Here is a 13,105-nt window from a genome sequence, read left to right on the forward strand (position 1 = left end):
ATCTTGGCACCCCGGGGTGTTGGTTTAGAGTAGGGTTGTTTTGTTCAATTAAGATGGATTCCTTGATTTTTCGTTTGTGTAGATTTACCGTATGTTATTGTTGAGCACGACTAAAATGCTCAACGTCCACGAAATAATTTAAATTGATATATTAATATAAAATTTTCCCGTCACTGGGGACGGGTACTTTTGCTTGTAGAATTATAAACTGATCAAATTAGCTAGATGATCCACCTTTTTTGTGCATTTTTGTACTTCCGCACACATTACGTAACGCCCTGTCAGTTCGTGTATTCATTCGTCTGTCTGTCCATTAGTGCGGACATCTTTAATACATTAATATCTAGACACTTTATAATTCATAATGATGTTTATGATGTTGTTCGGGCCATCTTAAAGCACGCATCCAATAAAATGGGAGATGATATATTCAACTAAAATATGAGCTTTTTGCAATATTATGCTACGTAAACGAGATGTTACGCCTTGTTGATCGTATTAATATAATTATTACTCGGGGAAAAGGCGTGCTTCGCGTACATTTTTTTATGTTGTGGCATTTTGTATTTTAATGAACAAAGTTAATAAAATGTAAAGGCACATTGAGTTATGAATGAATCTGATAGCCGTGTGGGGCGTCTCCATGACTGCGAGGTTAACCCTAAGTGAGTTAACCGTATTCTACAACTTGTGATACCCACCAAACACCTCCAATACAAAAGACACTTTGAATCTAATGATCTGATCAAAAATGACAAACCAATCTACTTATTTTGTAAGAAACATCATATCTAATTACGCTTTCAAAACCCGGGTACTAGGGGCAAGTATTAAAACTCAAAACCCACAAAACATTAACACATAAACCCCCGATATCTGAAATGGGACTCTGAGGGATGAAAGATCCATTCCCCAGATACATTTCCCTTTACAATGCAGTATTATATAAACTCATCCCTACCTCACGCACATGGTGAAGTCCTCCGTACTTCCCTACTCCCAATTTTATTTTTGCGTAGTTTAATGGATTTTAAAAAGCTTCACACGCACGTACATATTACTATTTTAGTTATATGGGTGTTACACCCTTGATATATAGATTTGCATAAATAAATCTTCGTAAAAAAAAAAAAAAAGTCCAAATTATTCGTATTTGTCGCCATACAGGAAACTAAAGTCCTTCGAAAGGTACTGAATCACTTTGTAAACTTGATCAACCTAACTAATTACTTCCCTTTCGTATTTGTCGCCATACAGGAAACTAAAGTCCTTCGAAAGGTACTGAATCACTTTGTAAACTTGATCAACCTAACTAATTACTTCCCTTTCGTATTTGTCGCCATACAGGAAACTAAAGTCCTTCGAAAGGTACTGAATCACTTTGTAAACTTGATCAACCTAACTAATTACTTCCCTTGTATTTGAAATTTGTCTTGTAAATATTCGTATATTTACAAGAGCAAAAAGTGGAGATTCTTTAAAATACTTAACATATTTGCTGCAATAGATGTTTTCAAATTATAAACTGTAACGAAGTTTATGGCAAACAGTTTCGGATTTTACATTTTTTTGCGACATTCTAATGGTTTTAAAAATATAAGCAAGCGTCGATTATTGGATATACATACATGCATTAGTGGCGATCCTAATATAAGCAGGAAATGATATATAATGGTTCACCATAATCTTCAAAAAACAAACAAACAAGATTCTATACGGAAAATAATCTTTATGATCGAAAAGAGAATTTTTCAACGCAATTTAGGTACCAGCTTAAATATAGATTTTATCACAATCACTAAGAAGCCTTGAAGTGTCTAAAATTCTGTTCTTTCTTCCAAAACTAAATTAACATCTTGGATCTGACTTGGCGATATTTTAAAAATACATTAACGTCTTGGATCTGACTTGGCGATATTTTAAAAATAAATTAACATCTTGGATCTGACTTGGCGATATTTTAAAAATACATTAACGTCTTGGATCTGACTTGGCGATATTTTAAAAATAAATTAACGTCTTGGATCTGACTTGGCGATATTTTAAAAATAAATTACGTCTTGGATCTGACTTGGCGACATTTTAAAAATACATTAACGTCTTGGATCTGACTTGACGATATTTTAAAAATAAATTTACATCTTGGATCTGACTTGACGATATTTTAAAAATACATTAACATCTTGGATCTGACTTGGCGATATTTTAAAAATAAATTAACGTCTTGGATCTGACTTGACGATATTTTAAAAATAAATTTACGTCTTGGATCTGACTTGACGATATTTTAAAAATAAATTCTATTAAGTTGGAATGCTAATTGTTAAGTGCGCATGTACTGATATTTAAAGGCGATAAAAGAATTTTGTTAAGTTTAAGTCGAATAATAGTTCCAAATAAGTAATAATATTTTAAGCTGGTTGGACCAAAAATGGCTCCGTTACAAACATCCACGGATAATTGTTGGACCAAAAATGGCTCTGTTACAAACATCCACGGATAATTTTCACCGGGGGAAAAGTGGCCCCTTAACAACTGGATAGCTTCAGTTAAACTTTTTATATGGTTATTGTTTGTGGTTAAACAAAAAAACTACACAACGGTATACCTATGTTGTGCCCACCATGGGTATCTAAACCCATTTTCTAGCGTTATAAATCCATAGAGTTATCGCTGTGCCCCAAGGGAAAGGGCGCACATTATATGATTACTATCGAGGATTATAATATTAAATAATTATTATGTTAGGTATAAAGCCCTTCAAGGTTCTCACCATAATCTCCAAACTGAAACAACTAGCTATGCTAAACAAAACTACTTGTAGTATATGATTCACAGATTAAATCTCATGATCGTAAATGAAACAGATAACTAACAAAGGACACGACAAGAAAAGCGCGACTGGATCATACAATAGCAGATACTCACTAAAGTGCATCTTACTCACCTGTTGGACGTTGACCTTTCTAAGAATTCCATCGTCTCTACTGGACTTATTTTGATTTGCTAAGTGTATACTACCATTTCGATTAAAAGTTTCATGGAAGGGATTGTTGGTTTTCTCGTGTAATTGTTCGTCTCCTGCTTTAACAGACACGGGCTGCGAATCATAGACTGCTTCCTTATTACTGACCACCATACTTTCTAACTCTTTCTCGATCCTTGGAACCGTTATTAATTTCGGTTGTAAATCGCTGGTTACACACTGTGAAAGTACAAGTTGAGGTTTTTTCACAGTAACTTCTTTAACTTGTTCACCCGTAACCGGCGACTTCTGGCAACCGACAGTCGGATCATCTTTATATTGGCCATTAGATATTTGTGTTTTTTTAGGATGTTGGATTTCTTTTTTTACAACAAATTGGCTACCAGCAGTCGATGTCACAGACGAAGACACTGTTGCTGAATCGTTGCTATTACACGTGTGTACTTTAGGAGAATTAGCATGCTGCTGATTGTTGTTAGATCCTCCAAAATTGCTACTGGTATCAGGAGTGGGACAAAGCTGAGAGGAGAGCGCGGCTGCTGTTAGAGATATCCCAATCAGATGTTTAGGATCTTGTGTAAGATACTGCTGAACGTGAGTAAAATCTCCCAAAGTTTGCTTGACACGACGGGACGTTTCATCTTCTTTATTAGGATCAATCTAAAATTGTAAAATATAAACATTAAATAAAAAGCCTGAAAGCTGAATTTTTCCTTATACTGAACAATATAATACTTCAAACATATTCCTATACAAGGATTGATGAAAGTGTACATACAGAAAGAAATAAAAAAAATCCAATAATTCTAAACAAAGAATATACAAATAGCTTACTGAAAACGCTAAGTTTTATTGAAAACTGAATTAGCTATTTTATCAATTTCCATCTGTCATAAAATATGCTTATTCGAGATAGGCTATTTGTATTCATCTATATAGTGAATTTTTAAAAGTACATGGAGCAAAACACCCTGAGATACGCTAGCTGAGGCGAATTCAGCTGCTTAAAGATAACCTATCCAGCGCTGGTATACTGAATGTGTCACAAACCCAGATAGCAGAAATTAGTACTTAGAGCTAGAGATTCTAATATTTAGAGCACGTTGGTAATACAAGTGTCCTCTCCAACATCGCATATTAAAAATAACGGTAAGCATTGTTTCTAAAAAATATTTACTATTTAAAAAGCTGTAATATTTATAATAAAAACTAATGTTTTCTCTTAGTGCAAAAATACACACTGGGCTATCTGTGCAATGTCCACCGCGGGGAATCGAGCCCTGGATTTTAGCGTTTAAGTCCGTAACCTTACGGTGACCTACCGGAGGACTATAAAGAAATACACGTGAAAATAACCGGGGGAAAACCCCGATCCCCGAGTCTTACTGACACATTACATAAATGTATTATATCTGTCTATTTATAAGTTAAGTATTCCATTTGATACATTTAAAACAAAATAAATAAATAAATAAAAAAAACAACGTTAACCCGATTGGTAAAACGGATTGTAATTTTGGATTTATAAGAAAACTTGTATGAACGGATTCTAATTCATAATATTAATACAGCTAAAATATTTAAGTATATTGAAAAATATCATTACTAGTTCTGATGTAACTACTTGAAATTATTTTGATTCGACTGTGTTTTTTAAACGATTTTACAATTTTACATGGCGAAATTTTTCGTTTGGTTCCTTGTAAGCACAAGGCTACATAATCTGTGACGTACCAATTACGGGAATAGAAACTCGATTTTTAGGGTTATATAATGAAATAGATTCACTGTACTGTCTTTAAATTTTTAATTGATAAATTTCTTAAATGAAAATATATGTTTGGGGTTTCACTGAACACCATTGTAAGTTTATATAACGTTTATATTTATAATAACTTATTTTAATGAAACATTTATGCCAGGCCTCGACAAATTCCGGGAGCCAGAGTGATTACAAATTAGATCGTTTAATCGTGCGTAGGAATGTGCTAAATAGAACCTGAATCTAGAACACTTCTGGACTCTTGAAAGTCCGGGACTATTTTCGTGTCCTTTGAGTCCGAAATCGAACTTTGTTTCTAGGATTTTAATGGTGGATTCAACACTTCGTTGTTTTTTTTTTTTTATGTTTTGTTTTTCAGGAATGAATCGCTGTGGTTGTAAAACACATTACTAATTTCGCGCCATTTTGTTTTTCTTCTTCCTCTCAATTCAACCAATCAGTGGGCGAGTTTAGACTCGTACTGGGCCAAAAACAGTTAGCTCGGGCAATACTATCAAGTGGTTGTTATCATGTGCTCGTTAGCATGCACTCGATGCTGTGATTGTAAATAAATATAAATAGCCCCCATTTTGTAGTACAAACAGTAGTGAAGTTAGGTTAGGCACACCAAAAGGCCTTTGCTTGTCGTTCTACAGTGTTGTAGTGACGAGCAGGTTAGAGCTATTCAATTGTTAACAACCTGGTTGGCCTATCAATATCGCTGAATTTTTCTTTTTATTTCATTCATTGCAAGAATCCACGTGAATTTTAGTTATTTAGTCTACTATTTTAATAATTGTACATGATCAAGTTTAGCTTTAATACACGTTATATAATAACATTTAATTCTGAACCCTTTCTTTTTAGTGTAAAACTATGTCTCGTAGCATAACCACAGAACCGACTCGTATATTCCATAACTTTTCTATATCCTAGATCTGAAAATATTTGTTAAGGCCCGATTTAAGCACATGGTAGGTATTCCTTTAGAACCAAGTTTTCTTAGTAAGGTGGCTGATACGTGTTTTGACTATTATTAAAATATTTTTGAAACAGTTTGGTTTGTTATGGATTTCGCGCAAAGCTACACGAGGGCTATCTGCGCTAGACTTTCCTAACTTAGCAGTGTAAGACCAGAGGGAAGGCAGCTAGTCATCACCACCCACCGCCAACTCTTGGGCTACTCTTTTACCAACGAATAGTGGGATTGACCGTAACATTATAACGCCCCCGCGGCTGAAAAGGCGAGCAGGTTTGGTATGACGGGGATTCGAACCCGTGACCCAAATTGCGAGTCGAGCGACCTAACCACCTGGCCATGCCAGGCCCTTTTGAAACAGTGAACAATACCTAGTTCATATGCTTGCACATTCCGTTATATTGACGAGTTAATTTCACTTAATTTAAATTTCTATCCTTTGAATTAGTTCGAAGTAAAAATACGATTTATAATGCACATTTAGTCTTCCACATTATTTTTCTGGAAGAAACGGTACAATAACAAATTAGAATTCAGTTTTATCATCGTTTTACCTCACCCTAGTAATGTGATTTTCTGTCGAATAGTTGTTTCGTAATTAAAAGATATTTAAGTGTTTTTAAAAGCAGTATTTTTTCTAGTTACTGTTAAATTGTTAACATATAAGTTAACATTTAAAGAATATAAAACCTGGAAGTTTATTATTCTTAAAACTCTTCTATAACACGGTCACCTGGTGGTCAGCAGTAAATTTACGGATTTACCATGCTAAAATTCAAGGTTCGATTCTCCACGGTGGGCAGAGTACAGATATTCCAATGCGTGGCTTTATGCTTAAATGGTTCTTATAATAAAACTGTTGACAATGAAAATGTAAGAAATTAAGAAATCAATTGAAAATCGGACCTTAAATGAAAATGGAACCACCCCTCCTTTATTGAGCAAAGTTTTTAACAAAAAATGCTTAACACGGAGTAATAGATGTTGTGTGTCTGAAACACATTAACAGGTTTAAATTAGTTTTCTTAAAATTGACATACTCACAAACACAGTCTCATCTTTAACTAAAAACAAAAACGTTACTAGTAATGTGAAAACAACGCCAAACTTCAAAAGCCAAAATGAGATGGTTAAAAATTCCCCCTTTCTCTCCAGCACACAATCGTTCCACTGATTACAAATCAAAATTCCTTCTAAAGCTTGTATTCCTTGCATACGTAATATAACATATCCTATTGATACCGTGGAACACATGAAGTCATTAAAAATAAACTTAAAATAACACAATTAAAATCGAATGAAACAAATGTGGTTTACCCTAATAATAAACATGGATGCTAGCGAAATGACGGATTTATTTAAAATATTCGTTAGCGGCTCATTTCCAGATATAACATTTCAGGATGTATCACTACTGTTGCTACGATGTCAAGGTTTGGTTAGTACCGGCTGTGACCACGTTTCATCCATACGCGTGTGTAGAAACACGATAACGATAAAAAAAAAACGTAAAGAACTACTAATCTAGTTACACGTACGGCTGGTTAAGTACTCTCTCTCGTCTTATGAGCGTTCACATATTCTAACGCGAAAAACGTTTACATTTTAACATACTTTCTCGTTCGACGATTATCTAGAACATAATAAAATGTTTAAATATGAATCCTTCGAAAATGATAAACCTAGTTTTAGTTTGGAGGTGATCATTAAAATTAATCAAACTACATTAGTAAAAAAAAACGTTTTATGCTAATTAATCACGACCCTTCTTTTTTTTTTTTGTTCTGGCTCTAAATCTCTTCGTACTGCTCTTATAAATGAATGAATGAATGGGTTGTGACATTCAAGGTTAAAAATGTAGACAGAAATTAAAAGTAACAGGAAACTTTGTTTTTCAGAATTTTGGAGGAATTTTGATATTTGGGTAATAATGTTGGAATGAAAAAAAACACCTTTACTCCCCAGATAATAATAATAATAAAATAAAAACTTAATTTCAGCTAACGTTTCGTCATTGTGGCTTCAAAACTAATAGACAAGAACTAAAATCGTAAATAGTATTCAAAGTAAAAAAAATGTTTTTAATTGTGTGCCAGTTTTAACGTTGAATATTAGTTATGATTTTAACTTTATACACAAGTGCCAAAATACAGTAATTAAGACAAGAACTATTACATACAAGAAAGAATGGTGTCATCTGTCAGTTGATGAAAATGATTACACCTTGGATAGTATATCCAGGTAATAAAACTTATCAATCCAAAACCAGCAAATGCTAATACTCATTTTGCTTTACTAGCTTGTAGTAATTGTGTTGATACAAGAGTCATAGCACGTGAACATTAAGTGTAAAATAACGGCATTGTGCGGATTGGTATTTTAAACCTGAACAGCACTCTGTGCAACATGTAAAGGTCTTTGACCTTACCAGGTTCCAGTTGTAACCATCCCTAATTTATAGCTACTGATCAGCAACATTCATTGAACAACACGGTGCTTTAATACTGTGTCCGGACAGGCGTGGCCTGTAGCGATTATAATGCAAGGCCGCGAATTTTAAGTTCGAACCGCGATATGTCTTTGAACACCCACCTCCCTGCAGTTTCAGCTTTGGGGGAGTTATAACTTTGGCAGTCAGCCCCTCTGTTCGTTTAAGAGTATCTCAGTGGGTAGCAGTTTCTTGTGTTCGACCTCCCTTCCAAATGTCAACTTGCCAATTTTGCCTTTTCCAACAACAAAAATCAAGCTACACAAACCACTATCTTAGCTTAACGTTAGAAACAAGAATCAACTGAAAAAGCCTTTTCTACGATGTGAAACTTTACCGATCTTCTTTTTTTTGCAACCAGCACTGAACACTGTATTCAAATTTATCACTAATGCTTATCTGCGTTAAAGAAAGTGACACATGGCATCAAGGTCACCCACAAGTGGCTGAAACTACTGATGCACATTCAACAGAAGTCTCATGGTTTTGATTTGTGTATGATGGTCACGAGTGCACTTCCAGTAAACATCCAGACATCTAGGGGTGAATCGCTGGAGTAAACAAGTACATTATATAAACTCTTCACCTACTGTAACTACTAAAGTGTATGCATACTCAATAAATAATCATTTTTAAAGTATTACAATTTTTTTTTGGCAAATATTAAATGTGATGTGGGGATGGCAATGCTAAAAATCATAAAAAAAATCCCTATATAAATAGCCATTAAATAGTGAGTCAATCTTACAAGCTTATATAAGAATAGTGGGATTGACCGTGACATTATAACGCCCCCACAGCTGGAAGGGCGAGCATGTTTGGTGGGACGGGGATTCGAACCCGCGACCCACAGATTGGGAGTCGAGCACCCTAACCATCCGACCATGCCGGGGCAGCATTAACTGTTTATTCGCTGTATTGCTGAAGGACAAACTAAGACGGTCTGTAATTGTTGCTTTGTCTTGAAGTAAAACCACTGGCTATCTGCTATGTCCACCGCAGGGAATGAACCCCGGATTTGGTGTTATTATTTCGCAAACTTACCGTTGTCCCTCCAGGTGAACAGTCTGTACTGTTTCGGTTACTAAGACATACTGAGTTTCAGTTACCTTTACCAAAACCACATCTTGCTTGATTTTTACAGTTTTCAACGTTTTAGTTACCTTTACCAAAGAAAACTGTAAAAATCAAGCAAAATGTGGTAACGTTTTAGTTACCTTTACCAAAGAAAACTGTAAAAATCAAGCAAGATGTGGTAACGTTTTAGTTACCTTTACCAAAGAAAACTGTAAAAATCAAGCAAGATGTGGTAATGTTTTATTTACCTTTACCAAAGAAAACTGTAAAATCAAGCAAGATGTGGTAACAATAGATTCCTTTCTATATATACAGAGTGGCCCCAAAAAATGTACCCATCCTTTAAGTTGTGCAACTGATGTGAATCGATTCTAAAAGTTTTATTTGTATTTCAAATAATATTGGAGAATGTCCTAAAAATAAACCCAAAACCACTGACGAATTCAAGCAACATATAAATGCTCTCCATCCAATCAGAATTGACGTCATGATTGTTTATATGCTGGTAGAGCCTAGTTTAAGCATCTCAATCAATGATTCAGCAGTGCATGTACAGTTAATATTAATAATGATATGTTGCTTGCTTCTAGATTCATTTACTATAGTCATGCGAGCATTCGAAATGTTCGTACATTTTGGGGGCCACAATGTATGTACGTATATTTACACTTAAGATATACAGAAACTTTTTTTCTTTTGTAATTGATAAACAGTGCTTTGGTAAACAATTCCGGAGCAATCAAATATTATATAGTCTTTCTGTTGTATCGTTAACACACATTTTCATCTGTTATAAAACTTTACGTCATGTTCATATTTCTGACAACAAATTACCGTGTACATTAGGCTCCTATAAACACCATTGTTTGATTTATATTACAACAACTTCTAACCGGTTTGTTCTCAAGGCCTAGAAAGCCCTATTTGTGGTGTCACTCCTACTAAGTGTTTACACTTTAACAATCCATGTGATGCAAGGTTGCAGCACAAGCTTATAAAAAAAACTGAAAAAGAAAACTAGGCAAATGATGTTTTAATGATACCACTAACTACCCTATCGTTTTCGATAATTAAAGTCTCTGAAGTTAAACAGATATATCTACAATACTACCTAGTTCACCCGTTCTGAAGGGCTCATAAGTAGGGCAGTTATACGTATCTTATACTTCCCCTTATTTTGTAAAATTTGCGTTTTGAATCTCATGGCCTTAAGTATCTTGATTAACAATGCCAATATCTTCTCTCTCTCTCTCACAGAATAACTATATTACGAACGTTGGATATCGGAATAAGAAGGATAAAAAAGATTATCAATTTATTCCTGGTTCTTTAGATATTTCTTGGGCAATATATTACCTGTATAAAGAAATATTGTGTAACCTCAGGAACATAACCAGGTTTCCGAGGCTTTTCTGCTTCAGAATCTGGCTTCGTTTCGTTAAAAATATGGCTTTATTAGCTAGGTCAACTTAGTTTTCGTTCCAAGTAATTAATACGTAGTCTACTTCAGGAAATATTAACAGAAAATTACTATTATTAAGATACAGCTTTTAAAAAGTTAGAACCAAACGAAAAATGTCTTCAAATCTTTTGTTTTGGCAAACTGCCATACACGAAACTTACTGTGAGCTTTACTATCTATGAATATGAACATTTTGTTTCGAAATGTTATGAACAAATTTTGGTAAAATAGTAGAAAGTAATAAAAACCATCAGTCTCAGACTAAAGGTTTATCTTATAATGTAGCATCAGTTATTAACCATGTGTTAGTCCTAGCTCTATCGTTCATAACCAATGCAACACTGCATTTTAGTGTAGGATTATAACAGTTGTAGAAAATACAACTTGATCACCGAAATGGCTACCACTACATCGTTACCTTAATTAACAAAAGACAGTACCCGATAAGGTATATGACATTTGTACAATATGTCGGATATCGATTAGCATCACCAAAGAAAACAATGATTTTATGGAACAGAAGCGCGTTTAGTTGGTATTAATGTATTATTACAATTGGTAATTTTCGTACACTATGCATGAACTTTCGTTATCACATATATATATTAGAAACACCAACCTATAATGTGCTGTGCCATCTTGTGCTTTGATGACATCCTGTATATGATGTTGTATTGACTTCACTAGTTTAGAAGGTAGCTGCTCCAATCTTTAACCATTCCGACATAAGAGTTAACAGTAATGGACTATTCCTTCCGACATCTCGTCCTTAAATGTTCAATGGATTTTCGATAGTATTGAGATAAGACACCCGAGTAGATGTAGGAAGTCCATATCATGCTCAGAGGACCAATCACGAATGATTTTATCTCTACTACGGCTAATGGCATTATCCTCTTGGAAGTAACCATCTCCGTTTGGAAAAAGTATATCATTGTGGGGTGTACCTAATCAACCAGGCTATTCAAATATCCAGAGCCGAGATATGGCCATTCTGAGAAACATATAAATGAGCCCCGCAGAACCTTATTCAGTAATGACTATGCATGATGGCTCCATAACTTTATTGAGTTGTCTACACATTCTAAACCTACCATCACTGCAGAATAATGTGGTTCATCTGACGACATCACACATTTCCATTGGTCAACAGTCCAATCACGATGATCTAGACACAATTGGAGAGTTTCTTCCGATTGTTGGCACATACAAAGTACTTTACATAAGGGCCCTGGGGGCACATTCTTGGAATGGTTAATATCATGCAGCATCATTCTAACGGACATGAATGTTCCTGAACCATTTTCAAAGTTATCAGTCAGTTCACACACACAGATGAACGTCTGTTAGCCCGAACAACTCTCGATATTTCCCTCTTATCCCTGTTTCATAGCTCGGTTTCCCTGATTAGATAAGATTATTGGTTCTGATAACCATCACAGTATAGACTCCTGAGACAATGGTTTTTTGATATACACGTCATCTAGACCATCCTTGCAATTGAAGCGCCTGTCCATTAAGCCTCAACAATAACATCTCGTTCAAAACTTGATAAATCTTTCTCATTTTAGCGCCAAATGATAATCATATAATTTACCATCTGTATTTATTTTTCCCTGGTAGTTTTATTTCTCTAGCATGTAAATACCTACTTTGTATAATCATGAAGTAAGGATCGATCTATTCTATAGGTTGGGATTCCGTTAGTTTAGATGGTGAATGTGTTCTAACTTAAAAAAAGAGTTCTTCCATTAAAACGGACTAAAGAAAGGGCACTTGACTGCACTTCGATGGTTCTCTGATACAATCAAAAAAAAACACACTGGAGCAATCAAACAAGAGTCAGGAAATAACATAATGGTGATTAGTAAATATAATCAAGTTAAATATGTTTAGTTAACTTTCATCTTTTTTTTTTAAACGAAAACGCAATTAACTTTTAGAAACTATAGTTAAACAGTAACGTCCAAGTAAACCCTAATCCCTATTTACATGTACGTTTACTGAACTACTTAATGAAATTAATCAACATTTAGTTGAAAGATTCAGTGATTAATTTTTACTGAAAAATGACCAAAGTTAACGGAATGGTTAAGTAGCTTTAAGAATTTAGTCGATTACGTTTTGGAAACCATAGGTTAAACGTAAATATCAAAGTAAACAATAATCTCTACTTACATACTAAACTATTTGAAGAAATTCAAAGGCTTTTGACGTGATTTCACTAAAATACTCGTTATTTTTCCACTACACGTGGCCAGCAAGCAAAATAATAGATTGAGTTGTATTAAATCTGATCAATAACAGAGTTTCACACTACTTACATACTAAACGTATTTGAAGAAATTCAA

General features: G+C 34.4%; 1 protein-coding gene across 1 annotated transcript in view; it reads right to left on the reverse strand.

The window, feature by feature from the left end:
* Window positions 1-12,028, reverse strand: part of LOC106465338 (AF4/FMR2 family member 4-like) — a 136,537-nt gene extending 124,509 nt beyond the window's left edge. The window contains exons 1-2 of the mRNA XM_022393201.1: window positions 11,849-12,028; window positions 2,948-3,646 (exon numbers count right to left, since the gene is read on the reverse strand). Of these exons, the coding sequence (XP_022248909.1) occupies window positions 2,948-3,646; window positions 11,849-12,028 (879 nt within the window). The remainder of the gene's footprint in view (window positions 1-2,947; window positions 3,647-11,848) is intronic.
* Window positions 12,029-13,105: the final 1,077 nt, after the last annotated feature.

The sequence above is a fragment of the Limulus polyphemus genome, unplaced genomic scaffold (assembly GCF_000517525.1).
Source record: "Limulus polyphemus unplaced genomic scaffold, Limulus_polyphemus-2.1.2 Scaffold1913, whole genome shotgun sequence".
NCBI lineage: Eukaryota > Metazoa > Arthropoda > Merostomata > Xiphosura > Limulidae > Limulus > Limulus polyphemus.